At 42.7% G+C, this 15146-nt stretch overlaps 1 protein-coding gene across 1 annotated transcript in view; it reads left to right on the forward strand.

The window, feature by feature from the left end:
- LOC306943331 (vasoactive intestinal polypeptide receptor 2-like) overlaps positions 1-14865 on the forward strand; it is a gene marked incomplete at its 3' end in the record, with an annotated part of 95747 nt that extends 80882 nt beyond the window's left edge. The window contains exons 9-13 of the mRNA XM_079529590.1: positions 735-804; positions 4145-4236; positions 12388-12517; positions 12976-13017; positions 14692-14865. Coding sequence (XP_079385716.1) covers positions 735-804; positions 4145-4236; positions 12388-12517; positions 12976-13017; positions 14692-14865 — 508 coding nt within the window. The remainder of the gene's footprint in view (positions 1-734; positions 805-4144; positions 4237-12387; positions 12518-12975; positions 13018-14691) is intronic.
- Between the last annotated feature and the right edge of the window lie 281 nt (positions 14866-15146).

A 15146-nucleotide genomic window follows, 5' to 3' on the forward strand; every position in this document is an offset into this window, starting at 1 on the left:
TGTCCAAAACTTCTGCCTACTTTTCAGGAAATAGAAAAAAAGAACCTGTGTTCCAATGGATCTAGTGTAATTACAGTATTATTGTATACTTAAAGGTCGCCTCTATAATGCATTACAAGCTCATTTATAATGCATTATAAGGCATTATAACACACGTTATAAATGTTCATACATGTTCACCATGTATAACGTCTCATAACGACGTTCATAACGTATTATAACTGCTAGTCATAATGCATTATTATGCTCAATGGAATAGCACATTATAACTACCATCACTTAGTCCGTTATGATGGCACATATAGAAATTATGTAATGTCTCATAACGCATTATAACCAATATGTTTATTAAATGGAATAATGTCTTATAAACGTCAATAATATGCTATAACATGGCTTTGAGACCTTTAAGTAAAGTGGCCACATATTCATGCGTTATTAATAGTTGTATCATACTCATCATGCTAGTATGATACAACTACTGTATTAATTACCATTAAAGAATGTTGTATAGGGTATTATAGTTTTATGTTATCCTGGTATTCAACCTATTTGCTTCTATTTATTAACTATAAATTATTTTATGAATAAAATGTAAAAAGATGAAATATTCAGATACAAGGTGTCTACCCGACAGTGATGAGATTCAGGTTAGTGAACTGTATTGATTGGCAGTAGTATTTATCTCGACTGTAAATCATCTCAAACATGGGCTCTCGTCTTCTGCTCTGCAGATGCTGGGAGAGAAACGACAACCCGATACCCAACTGGGTGATCAATGGACCAATAGGATTCTCCATCTTGGTAGGTTCCGCCTGACATCCCCCAGAACCCATATATGGTTACGTTAACAAAGTGAGCACATAATGTCAGACCACTGGACGACTGGAGTCACACATAAAAACAAAGCATAGTTTTTGGTTTAAGGTGGCCTTACACTAGCCGATGTAAGGCATTTTTGACGCTCGGGGGGTGCCCGACCGCTCAAAGCGCGATCGGGATCGGCCCGATCAACATCAAGAATGTTTGATATTTGCTCTGCCCCGCTCCGATTATCCTGTAGTGTGTGGTGCTATCAGATTTCAGATTGAAAAAAATCGGCTAGTGTAAGGCCACCTTTAGCCTACTTGGGGATTGAAAAGGGACAAGGCTAAAACGTGTCATTTGTGAGTCTCCGGGGTTTTTAAACCTTGTGTATTTCCGAGAATGTGCAGCCTTGGGCTATGCCTGTCATGCAAACTGCAAAGCCCACCTGATGTCCCCAGGTATTATGTTCACAGGAGGTTTATGGGAGATATGCAAATACACATCCCGGCATAAGGCATGAGCCTTTACGACTTCCAGAGCCGGGAGAGGATGAATCCCTCTCACCTACAAAATATATGCTAATGCTAAAGAGTGTCAATCATCACGGTTACCGAATGCATAGAGCCTCTATGCCAGTGGAGCGGAGCAAAAAGTGAAAATGAAACTTTTGGTGACTAGTTTTTTTAATTTTGGCATGGTGTTAGGTATGGGTATAAGGTTTTCAAAAACGCATTGGGCGCGCCCCCTATAGTGGGCTGTTTGCACATGACTCAAATATTATATTATATAATCATCTTCTTTCGTGTACAGGGACGTGCTGGCCATTGGGAAATTCGGGACAACTCCCGAACGGCCGGTCCAGTCCAGGCCGGTCTGGGCCAGCAGTTTTTTTTTTGTATTAATAAAATAGGCGCGCGGCCTTTGGCCGAATTATGGGCTGAATTATGGGCCCACCACGTCCCTGTTCGTGTATCATCCTCAAATGTCCAACTCAGTATCGAGTAGCCACGCCCCTTGTCTCTGGTCCCACGTGGAAGAGGCCGGCCTCCGAACGAGGTCTGTACAGGGGGCAGGTGTTAATTATGTGCTCGGCAGATTGCTCAGGCTCGCCACACTCGCATACTGCACTGTCCGCCAAGCCCCACCTCTTCATTGCTGATTTGAAGCAGCCGACTCCAGTGCGCAGGCGGTTCAGTAGGGTCCACTGCCGGCGTGGCAGGTCCTCTCCTTCAACGCCATCACCCGGGTCAAATATGTAGTGGTGCCTACGGGAGGGCCCAGCAAACTCCCACTCCTGCTTCCAAGATGCCGCCAGCCATGCACTGGTGGATGAGTCCTCCGGGATGGAACGTAGCATCTCTTGTGCCGCCTTGTTGTAAGGGTGGCGGGACTTGAGTCTGTTTGGAGGCTCTATTTCCACTGTAGTGTTGTGTAAGATGTGCCAGTCGTGTCTTTTGGCTTTCCTTGCTAGCTTGATGGTAGCAGCCTCTCGTCGGAGGCCGACCGGGGCAATTCCTGCAAGAACTGGCAGGTAGGAAACAGGAGTGGGCTTCAGGCAGCCAGTTATGGTTTGGAGAGAGTTGTTAATTACTGTGTCCACCTTTTGGACATGTGGGCTCCTACACCAGACTGGGGCACAGTATTCAGCTGCAGAGAAGACCAGGGCTTGGGTGGAAATCCGCAATGTGTTGGCGGAAGCTCCCCAGGGCGTACCAGCGAGCGGACAGATAAGTGCGACCCTTGATGTGACCTTTGCCCTCACGTCTTCAAGGTGTTGATTGAATGACAGAGTTCTGTCCATGCGCATCCCGAGGTATTTTGGGGCTTGTTGGAACTCAAAGCGCTTGCTGTCAACAAACACATTGATTTCCCAGACACTGTCTTGCCTGTGCTGAGCTGCAGGCGCCACCTAAGGAGGTAGGAAGCCAAGATGTCCATGTCCTGGTTGAGACCATCTTCCATTGCCTTCCAGGTCTGACGTCGTAGCATGATGGCCAGGTCATCTGCGTACCCATACCTCCTATGTTGTCTCTGGAAGGTCGTAGATTGAACAACATCGGGGAAAGGACAGAGCCCTGGGGGACGCCGTTCCTCAATCTTCTCAGCCTGCTTTAATATAATAAATAATCATCATAGAGGGGGTAATAAGGGAAACAAAACATAAACAGTGAGGGGAAAACGGGGTGGGTGGGGATTCAGATTTTACGGGGGCCAGTTTTGAATTGCAGCCGTCCGTAGGTGCCCTTTGAGAGCGGTTTTGAAGGAGTCAAGGGATTCGCATGTCTTAATGGCTGTTGGTAGGGCGTTTGGTGGCGCATTTTGGTGGCACATGTTTGTTTTTTGTTAACCAGGAGTACCAATGTGAAAAGGGTGGGATATATTCCTCAGCCTAGTAGGAAAGTTGGCTAACATTTGAAAGCCAATGTTAGCCAATTAGGATGGAATATGAAATATCGGACAGATCCGGCTTGAACACATAAAGAGATAGTGTGTAACGATTTACGGGGGTTTTGGACAGAATCTGGAGGAGTAATATATATATTATTTCAAATGTTGGCCTCCTGGTGGCGCTATAACAGGCTGTTATGGAAGATTTGGGGCAGAGGTTCATCGTTGGCATCCAGGGTGTGTGTGTGCAAAATTTGGCATCGACCGGGTTAACGGTGCCGGAGATATGCTGTAGACGGACGGACGGACACACACACGGACGGACGCACACACGGACGGACACACGGACGGAGTGCAAAACATACTCTCTCCCCATGCCTTCGGCCTGGTGGAGACAACAATTATCTGCAAAGTGCTCAGTATCAAAGACATCAATTACTCAATATCACAGACTTAAATGTGTGAATGAAACGCTTCGTAAAGTGCTTTGGAAAGAGCTTTGGAAAGAGCCGCCATAAGTGCAGACATCCATGTACAGTAAATACTGTTATCCATGGCAATGACACTGTTTGGCATTAGTAACAAAGAGCAGGGATGTATAGTTAAACACAGTCTAGCTGCCTTAGCAGGGAGGAGGCAGCATACATTACATAGCTTTCATATTGCTGGCCTTTTAAAGAAATGATATTTGAAGAACGTAGAAATGCATAATATCTAATGGCTATCAAGAGCAGCAGCAAGGTCTAAAAGGGAGAAAAAATTTGTGGCTGCACTTGAGTGTGTAATAGCAGACCTACAAGCTCGTAGCGCGGCATCTGCTATTACACACTCATCTTGATCATGAATTTAGTATTCTGTGCATTTAGGACTAATTTCAAATCATGAAGCTTGATGACAGTGAGTCAGCTGTGTACGAGAAGAGTAAACTATTTGGTGTTATCCCTCCTAGGTGAACTTCATCCAGTTCATCAGTATAATCCGTATCTTGGTTCAGAAGCTGAGGTGTCCTGACGTCGGGGGAAACGACCAATCACAGTACAGGTTATCTATCTGTCACTTCTTAATGTCTTCTTCTTTTGTTTGAAGTGTGACACAGAAAGGCACAAGCGCACATATTTTCAGGTTTCAAAAGTCTATTGTTGCCAGGAGACGTACAGTATATGAAAACCTTTGTAATCATCCAGTCGGCTGTCGGCGCCACTAGAAGCAAACTGTAACTAAGCTGAGCTGACAAAAAAAATCTATGGACATTTTCTCTACGCTACCAGCTGTGCCTCTAATAGCTTAAGTTCTCAAACCTTTTCACGTCAAAGGACCCCTATTTGAAAGAAAGGAGGCCACAGCTTTGCAATACTATATATTTTGTAAGAAATAGAAACCACAGGGTTCCTCTGGGTTTTGACCCCCAACACATAAAGAGATAGTGTGTAACGATTTACGGGGGTTTTGGACAGAATCTGGAGGAGTAATATATATATTATTTCAAATGTCGGCCTCCTGGTGGCGCTATAACAGGCTGTTATGGAAGATTTGGGGCAGAGGTTCATCGTTGGCATCCAGGGTGTGTGTGTGTGCAAAATGTGGCATCGACCGGGTTAACGGTGCCGGAGATATGCTGTAGACGGACGGACGGACACACACACGGACGGACGGACACACGGACGGACACACGGACCCCCAAATCAATATGTATATGGAGGCGATTTCAAAAACGATCCCAACATTTTTCTCATCTCTTCTAGATGTTAAAATTGCAGATCTAAAAGCTCACAACATGTCACACTGTGACCCTTGAGCATTCAGAATCGGCTTTATTGTCACATCACAGGTTTACAGAAGTAAAGAAGTGGGTGAAATTTGTTTTTGTGCATCGTTCCCATCGTATTTAGAAGAAAGAAAGGGCAAGAAAAAGAGAGGGGGCAAGGGGTGAAAGGAGATCAAACAAGAAAAAACAAAATACAAAAAATATCAACATATTTACATGGTACATGAGATAAGATATAAAAAGGTGTGTGAGCATAGCAGCAGATGTAAACTGTGCATGATATTCTTATGAACATTAGCTAAGGGGAAAAAACGGGCTTTCCCAAAAAAATGCATGGGATTAGGTGCAAAATGTCAGTGTGTGACGGCCGTATAATCCACATAAAGTGAGGAAGAGCAAAGAAAAAAAAGTCACATCACATTTGTATAATCCACAGAGATCCAAGGAAGAGCTAAAAATCCATGTCACTTGTTCCTGGTATAATCCACCGGTCGGTCCAGCCAGGACAGCAGTGTCACTGTTTACATGGAAAGAATGTAAAATGTGGTGCCAACTTCTACCGTGTCACATTGAGAGAGAGCGAGTGCATTTTCCGGGAACTGGCGTCAGCCCCGGTGTCGCCGCCAACTGCCGATAGTAGCCACGGCAGTGTTTCCGCATTAGTCCGACACCCTACCCCAAACCCTAACCTCACAGGGAAGCCACGGGTGATTTGTAACCGGCAGCACATGTGGGTAGCCACGGGTGAGTTTTAACACATGTTTTGGGGCACCTCGGTAGTCCTTGCCACGCAAAAACTACAAAAAACTACAAATTGCGGGTCCTGTGACACGCCATCTTGAACCAGAAGTATTAATCACATGCGGTCCGTCGCTCAATCAGGACCTAAACTAGCATGCAACAGGCTAATCTGCTAACCGGAGTGACGCATAAGGCTTTTATTGACATCCTAAAATCATACTTTTTCTCATGTCACAAAATCTGAGCTTCAATTCCGAGATACAAGCGGCTAAAGATCGCAACCATTACAGGAGTGTATGGAGCGCGGAGAATCGTTTATTTATCTTTATTTTTTCTCATCCGTTCCAAGATGGAGGCAGTTACATGCTTAATTAAACGTGCAAACACGGGCAGTGGCATTTAAGTGAGGGGGTTTCTTTTTTAAAGTTTTTTAATTATTTTTCTATAAAGAATACAAAATACACAAGACTTACATAAAAGAAAAAGACAAGAAAAAACAAACAAAAAACAAAACACGACTAGCAGTCAAAAAACTAAGCTAAATGGACAACACCCCTCCACATTCTGTTGTTGATGTCAGCGATTGTATCATCTGTAATGTATTACAAATTGCTAATGCAATAATCCTTTAATATACAAATAAAAGTAGTCCCATACTAAATGGAACTTTCCTTTGACATTGTTCCTCTTGGCAATTGAGTATTCAAAAGATGCAGTTTCGGTCATAAATTGGGTCCAGTCTGTGAGCTCTGGTGTAGATGAGCTCTTCCAGTAAAGTGAGGCGGTTTCTTAACCGTGTTTAGACGTGTATGGCTCGAAATGTGTTTAACCAGCCACGCATATGTCTTACCGACAAAGCATGTCGGGAGCCACGGTACACTGCCTGGACCAGCGGCCGCCGGACGGACCGACACTGCCGCGGCACGGAGCAGCAGTTTAGTGTCATGATAATCCCCCCACCTTCCACGTCTGATCGCCGCTGCCGGAGAATGTACTCGCTCCTCCTTGCAAAAGGGGACAGAGTCAGCTAGTAATTAACAGATTGTACCCATAAGTGATTCCATTTACAACCGACCATTTACAGCAATTATACATTTGGGCAAACCTGAAGCCCAGAGCATTTGTATTAACTTCGTAGTCTTGGCTGTGAAAAGAGATTAGAAGGAAACTGTCAGTCAACGCACGCACGCACGCACGCACGCACGCACGCACGCACGCACGCACGCACGCACGCACGCACGCACACACACACACACACACACACACAGGATTTATCAATGGAAAGAAAATCCCTCAAATGAAATGTTTGGTTCATGCGACACAAGCTTGCAAATGGTGTCAGGTTGGCTTAGCAGCTATAATGTGACTCTAACAGAAATGGCACAGGTTCAATCCCCTTGCAATGATTCTGAATCCCTGTACCTGCTCACTCTTACTAGTATAATATAACATCAGCTAAGGTATTCTTAACAGTTCTACTGCGTACTACGCGTTACCCGCATTATAATCAAATATTCTACGCTGCCAGGATTGTTTTATTACCTTTAGATCATACGCTGAAGTATCTGGGCTTTTGATCGAAAATCCGCTGAAGATAGCTTGCGCCATGTTTACATTCCATCGCACCAATTACAAACTGAATAGGTCGATAGTTTGTAGTTTGTAGTTGATAGTTTGTAACCAAAGGATTCCCAGAAAACAGACTAGAAAATGTGTCAAGATCAGAGGTTCGATCAGGGTCTCTCTGGAAAAGAGAAATCAGTTAAATGATGATGAAATATAAATGAAAACTAGGAAGGCTTATTCAAAGATTACAGCAACAGCTAACAGCATGTCCATCCCTGAGCAAGTCACTTTCATTCATTGTACGATTCTTAATAACCACCTAATTTCTTCTTATTTTTTTTCCTCACTCAGACTATAGTTTGGGAAGATAATCCGAAAACCACATTTCATCAACCGAGTTTGATAACTCAGCATTTATCAGTGGCATTCACATTTAAAATCCTCTTAACTTGGACATCTCGTCCCAGTCAGAGAGAGGTGTGCAAATCTTGCGGGTGAATGGGCGATGTGTAGCTGAGCTTTTTGTTTGTTGTTGTGATGGTTCATGTGGATTTGAGATTTGGAGGCGAGAAAGTGACGTGGAGAGAGATACAGTAAGCTTTGTCTGTGCCACAGGCACAGCGTGAGTGTAGCGTAGGAGGTTATGGATCAGTACTTAGCATTGGTGGAAGTAATACTCAGACTTTTTACTTAAGTAAAAGTAGCAATACCACAATATAAAAGTACTTTGTTAGTTAAGTAAAAGCCCTCTATTCTAATTTCATTTGAGTAAAAGTACAAAAGTAATGGCATCAAAATATACTTAAGTAAATGTACTTGTTTTCATTCTTTGTCAAACTTTTTCGAAAATAGCGTTACGCAAGGGATCTGCACATAATTCACTTGTGCTCCTCACAAGGCTCAATAACAAATCATGGGACTGTTTTCAAGCGGATGTTCACGGATCAAAGGTGCAAATACTTCGGCGTATGCTCCAAAGGTAATTAAACAATCCCGGCAGTCACGGTATCTTGTCAATTATACTATAACGCGTGGTGAAGGTGATGAAATTGAATGAGGGAATCGTTCACAATGGGCCTTGGCACAAATCTAATAACTTCTTTGACTAGACAATTAAACACAATGACACTGTGCTGATTATGGGACAATTACAATCACAGAGATTTGTGGAGAATTAAGACAGAATGAGACCTCTGAGCTGTGAATGTTCTGCATCAAGTCAGCTCCAAATCAGGAGCACATTCTGTTATCAAACGGATTCGCATTATGGGTGGTTTGAAGAGGCGTTTTCCGCTGTCCTAAACCTGTGTGCGTAAGATAACAAATATAGGGAAAGCGCATCAACACGCGTTACACGCCTGCAGACACACTTCCACCCGCAAATATAGGGGTCGGCAAAATATATAGTGGGTTGTGTGGCCGCAAGATAATGTTTGCGCATAGTGGAAGCTCCTAAATGCGTAATTCACGGAAAGTGTTTAATGCTTGAGGATAAAGCATGGCACACGATAGAGCTCTTAGTCTTAAACCGTATGTATTATTCCCTGGATTCCCTTTTAAATATACTTTATGATTTATGGTACAATTTATGCAGTCATATTACATTGAAGTTGGCATTTTGAAAACAAGTACAGTAGTAAGGCATTTCAATACACAAATATATCTTTTTTTTCCTCAGTGTTAATAAGTGCCATGGTTTCAGTTTTTTCTGTCTTGAGTCCAGGGTTCTCTGTCTTTTTAGTTCACCTAAAAGAGAGATGGCCTCCTGATGGATCACCATGGCACTTCTGGTGTTCCAGATCTTATTGATCACAGTGCAAACCACAGCCCAATTAAAGTCTTGTTCCATAGCAGACATTTTTTCATCAAAGATTCCACGATCATGACATAACTCCCCAAATAGGCCCTGGCCTTTTCCACCTAATTCGAATTTATCACCATTTTGAATTATCTTCAAAACATTTTTTTTTTGCTGCGCCTACAGGTTTTGTCCAAACTTCACAATATTTGGTACACATCTTTTGACCACATGTAGCACCACTAATGAACGTTGAGCCGCATTTGGCAGCGGTGGCCGAACGGTTTGCTGAGCGGTCTTGATACCGGAAGGTCGCCAGTTCGAATCCCCGGACCGGCACGTTAAAATTACCACCGCTGAAGTGCCCTTGAGCAAGGCATTGAACCCCTACCATGAAATGTTCTATGAGCAGGGTGTGGCTGTAAACAAGCATCTCGAGCTTAGTCCACTTCCCTGGGTAAACAAAGAACTTTGCTTTGCTTTGATGTCGTAGAAATTATATTTTCCGCTGCAGATTCCTTGGAGTCGCAACCCACAACTTGTGCCAGGCCATCAAACACTTTCCAGTTTCTCAAAACTAGTTTAGTTGCACATTGATGATGAAGAAATGGAAAATAAACAGAGAGGAGGGACTAATGAGCAAGTGTTATCAAGATTGACTTTAATATGCAATCACCTCACATCAATAAGGAAGTAATATGCATACAGATCGGTACAGACTCTCTTTCATGCCAACTGCCATCAGACTCTATAATACATATGCATAAGAACTGTCTCCACTGATGCATTATGGCCACATTATGCTGCTGTAACACTTCAATTTCCCTTCGGGGATTAATAAAGTATATCTCATCTCATCTCATCTGCAAGATCAAATCAACATAAAGTAATGACAAAATGAAACTTGAAGAATGTGCATGCTGCACTTAAAATGAGGACTGGCACTTGCAGTACGCCTGGGTTCGGACGAGGACAAGAAATGCAGATGTGACCTTTTGGAGAGTAAAACAAACTGCTAATATTCAGCATAGCGACACAGTTTAGTCATTCCACAGTGGAATGGACTGAAAACTATCACAGATTGCAAAACAACAAAACAGAATCCGACAATATAGTGTCTGCATCTCTCACAGAAGAACTGAACACGCTTTGAGAATAAGCATAGATAAAATAATAATAAACTTAGATATGCAAAATGGTCCAGGACCCCTGCCTACTGGAAATAACTGTGTGTAAAACCTTTCAAAAGATACACAAGAAACCTGGCCCAGAATCTCTAGGTGATTCCTCAAAGTTCAGGCAGATTAGCTAGCCAATGTTAATTTCACCCACATCTCTAACCTTTTCTCTGCCCTACAGTCCATTTCTCCTATGGGCATAAAAGGGACACAGACAGACAGACAGACAGACAGACAGACAGACAGACAGACAGACACAGAGTACATACTGTATGGGCATTGGGCATAAAGAGGACACGGACAGCCATACAATGGGTGACATGTATGGGCAATGGGCATACACTGATGACATCAGGGATCTCCATATATGGGTATTATGGACACAGGCAGGTACAAGAGTACTCTGACAACGGGTATAGCCTATTGCATTCACAACTTGCATTGTTCCCAACTACAGTAGCATCGTTCCCGCTGGTGGCCACTACTACTACTGTAAATGTGTGAAATCTCTGCATCTGTTTGTATGCGTGCATATCTCTAGTTCACGCATCTCAAGGACTGCCTGACTGACCGATGTCAAACTTAGCGGGCATGTCGTAGAACAGGGGTTCTCAGCCTTTTTGGCTGGAGACCCTGGAAATGCTTTGGCCATATGTCTCGTATGACCGCTATATGCCCATATATCCATATAAGTACTGTAGATGCCACACACGCACGCACGCATGCATGCATGCACACACACAGTTAATGGAAAAAGTTGTCCATGAAAATGGGTGTTTACAGTAAGTCTTGACTTGACCCTATGTATTTTAACAAATTAAATTGTCCTGAGAAATGATTGCAGGCTTTGTCAGCAAAAGCCCAAATGCAAACAGCACCACTGTAAGGGATTTAATAAGCTGGGCAAGATACTGAGCCTGTTCAAATTGTATGGAGCTGAGATGATGGTAAAGCTTATGGCTTATGTGGTAAAGTGCCTAGACTTGGGGCAACAAACTTCTCAGGAGAATTTTAAATAGTTGTGTGATGTGTGCACAGGAGACAGGGTTGTATAGCCACTAGCCAGTACATTTGGAGGTTACTTCTGCACCATGACAATATTATATTTGAGTAGCCTGTTTGAGAACCCTGAGCAGTTAATAACTATGCATTAGAAGCAGGGAACTTTAAATGTGCTGGGGGTCTTAAAGGGACATTTCACCGCTGGAAGAAACTGAATGTCACTCAATGTTAATAGTATTTGTAGTAGATAACAGTAGCACAATTTGAAATGTGCACCCCCCCACGGGCAGACAAATAATGAAGTCTTTGTGTTTGACTTTGACTAGGGTTTGACTGGATTGCTGAATCCCTACAATGCCCATAATGCTTTAGTGCACTACCCCTCCTTGGGGGGAGGCTGCATAGAGGTGTGACTTTGTAGTCCAGGAAAGAAGTGAGACCACATTTTCAGAGAAAGCTATACGTTATGGGGAATAGTTACATCGCAGGCTGTGGGAGAATCCTGTGCTGTTTAAAATACCGCAGTAGACGCAACAGAGGGGTGATATGACTGATCCATGTGGGAAAACGCTCACCATGAAAATGCACATATAGAAAGAAAATTATTCCCACCTGAGGAGGCATTTGGGTGTTGGTTCAGCACAGGTCAGTGGAGTGGATCCCCAGAGTGTTAATCTAGGATCAGGTCTTGTAAACTCACATTCCCCGTTTCCAATTCAGCTCCTGTATAGCCGAACGTGTGTCTGCGAGCGTGCGTGCGTGCGTGCGTGCGTGCGTGTGTGTACACTTAATAGACAGCTGACAGTTTAGCCACCCATGTTGTTTTTTGAGCGGTGTGTAACCACTCCAATGACTGGCCGTGTATGTCTGTGTGTGTGTGTCAGTCTGTCTGTCTGTTTGGAGTACGAACAGCTGCAATAGCACTGGCAGTCAGCCAGCGGTGTTGTTGAGCAGCCACTCAGTTCATATGGATGTGATTTTTAGTAAGAATTTCATTTGTAGATGTATTTCTTTCGAATTTTGAAGAATTAAAAGAATATTGCTTGTCTAGGAACAAGTATAAATAATTTGTATAGCAAGTAGAACTGCATTGTGCAGGTAAATATTACATTTTGATATTATTTATTTATCTTTCCCGTCAGGAGATTGGCTAAATCGACCCTGCTGTTGATCCCTTTGTTTGGGATCCACTATGTGGTGTTTGTGTCGCTCAGTGAATCGATTGCTGAGGATTACAGGATCTTTTTTGACCTGGCCATCGGATCCTTTCAGGTATCCTGCATTATGTTAAGAATAAGCTCTATTATTTGGGCCCTTATTTGTGTCCTCTGCTGTCCTTCCTTACTGAACAGCAACATTCATACATGTTTGAACTTGAGGTTATGTAACAATGTATCAAAAAATAACTTGAGAATATTGGTGAAAAGAAAAATACTTTTGAAGTCTTGTTGATGGTTCTTTTTTATATAATTTAAGTTAGTTTTTTCGTGTTATTATTATTTATTTATTTATTTTACTTTTAATGCCAGGCCCAAAATATAGATACCAGGGTTAAAGAGGTACTGTAGCCTATAGCCTATTTTCTGTTTGGTATGTCTTTTGATGTCGGCTGCACAATATGTGAGCTCTGTGCCTTCTGTCGACATAATTTGTACTGTGTATACTCAATTAACTGTCAAAACGTATGAAATTAGTGTTTTGTAATTTTTTGTTTGTTTTTGTTTTGCTAGGGTCTTGTGGTGGCCATTTTGTACTGTTTCTTAAACAGCGAGGTAAGTTCTCCTTGTTCTTCAGTCCAGACCATTGGAATAAGTGTGTAGCACGTACAGGGGTGGGCAACTTTGACGATGGAGAGGGCCTCTATATTTCCACACTCACTCCAGAGGGCCACATTGCGTATTACTGTTGTAGAAAAAAACGCCGATCTACAAGCTCATGCGACTCGTTTTGAGCTTGTAGATCTGCTATTTTTGCTATATTTGAAATTAAATCTTGAATTCTTTTTGGCTATTTTTGAATTGGAATCCTGAAAATTAACATTTTTATGTAATTTTTAAATGCCTTTCAAATGCCGTTAACACCCTGAGCGGCAAGAACGGAGTTCTCCGTTCAATCAATTAGTAACGCCCAGCGCTCAGGACAGAGATTGATAAAAAGGACGGAGATTATTGATATCAAAACCGATCGCATCGCTCCACAGGCTGTGGAGCGTCTGTTGCGCAACATTCAATGTCATTTCCGGCTGGGACGTCATCGAAAATGTTCCCCCCCATTTTAGCCGACGAGACCGAAAATCTTAAAACGTGAATAACTCTTGATCTAAATTATTCCGTCCAATTCTAAGCAAAGATTATGTGTTAGACGGCCCATCGCGGTCCCGTCGCTAGTCACGTTAGAATTAATCATAATTAATTAATCGTTGTTGTCGATCGCCTCGGGAGTATTTTGGCTACATCAAGCTACTTCAGCTACATCCGGGATAGCACCTGGTCCGTCGCTAAATGCGTTCCGCTGCTATAAATCGCTGGGCGCTCTGATTTAATGGATTAAATAACCCTGGGCGTTCGGGGTTTCAACATAGTTATGTTAACTTCATGAACTAAATACAAATTCATTGGACATAAAAAAGAGAATAAAGCGGGTCATGAACGAAATAATATATCAATATTCTGATATTAACCTGCGGGTTGCATTAAGTGAAGGTGGGGCCGCATGTGGCCCCCAGGCCGTCAGTTGCCCATGCATGGTGTAGCATATCCGGATCAGAAACTGATATGTTTTTAGTTGCATGAGTACAGTACACAGTTGTGGTATTTACTCACTGGGAACATTTATTTTGTGAATAATTATACACTTTAAAATGCATAACACAAGTTTAAACACTTAAAAAGGCTGTTTGTGTTATGAATATAGCCTACATCCACTCATTTCCATACAACCTGTATGGACGAGGCATCACCAAATTAATGATGTGACGCCTCAATGAATCAAGTTCTCATTGGTTATTTGTCACGCTCCCAGTGTGTAACGACCTTTAACAGAGTCACGGTGTTTTCTATTTGTACGTTTTTTTATTTTTTTTCTTCATTTGATTCAATTTTGGAGATTTACATGCATGTGATAACACAAAACGCATTCTTTATATCTCATGTCATAGTCAGCAAAATAACGTGAAACTTAACTATTACAAAACATGCTGTAAACTATCCAACCAGGGTCAAATCAGACTATCAAACAGAAAGCCACACAAAATGTCTTTCAACTTCTTTCCTGTGTTTGTTTAAACTTTCTGGCACACTGTATTGTCCCATTCGGCAAACCCCACCTATCTGGGCACTACAGTTGCTTAAAACAAACCATGACATAATTTGACCCAGTTCTGTATCGCACATTACAGAATAAAATAAAAATGTGTGTTTATAACACGTGTTCCCTCCTCTCGTTAGGTTCAAGGCGAGCTGAAGAGAAAATGGCGGAGCATTTGTCTCAACTGCAGGTTGAGCAGGACCCAACATCCCAGCAGCAGCTACACATCCCGGAATGGATCAGAGAACATGGTGCAGTTCCACCGCAACTCTCGCCATGCGTCCATCCTGCAGTCGGAGACATCAGTCCTGTGAAACACTGGCCTTTACAAAGTGATACAAAACAGAGCTGCTATTAAGTGTTACAGTGAAAAGTCAAAGTCAGGTCTCAACTTAAAGGTATATTCAGTGATTTCACTTAATTCAAATATCACTTATTTTTTCTTTTTTTTTTTAGATAATCCTCCCTACCATAGAGTGTGCTGACCATATAAGGAGTTCCTCCCTGTCCCCAGTCAGCCCCTGGGGTCAAAAAACCCTAGTTTCAGTTTTGGTGACGGGTGGCAAAGCCTTCATCCAATCAGGATGAGAGGGGC

Source organism: Electrona antarctica (assembly GCF_951216825.1).
Source record: "Electrona antarctica genome assembly, chromosome: 19".
NCBI lineage: Eukaryota > Metazoa > Chordata > Actinopteri > Myctophiformes > Myctophidae > Electrona > Electrona antarctica.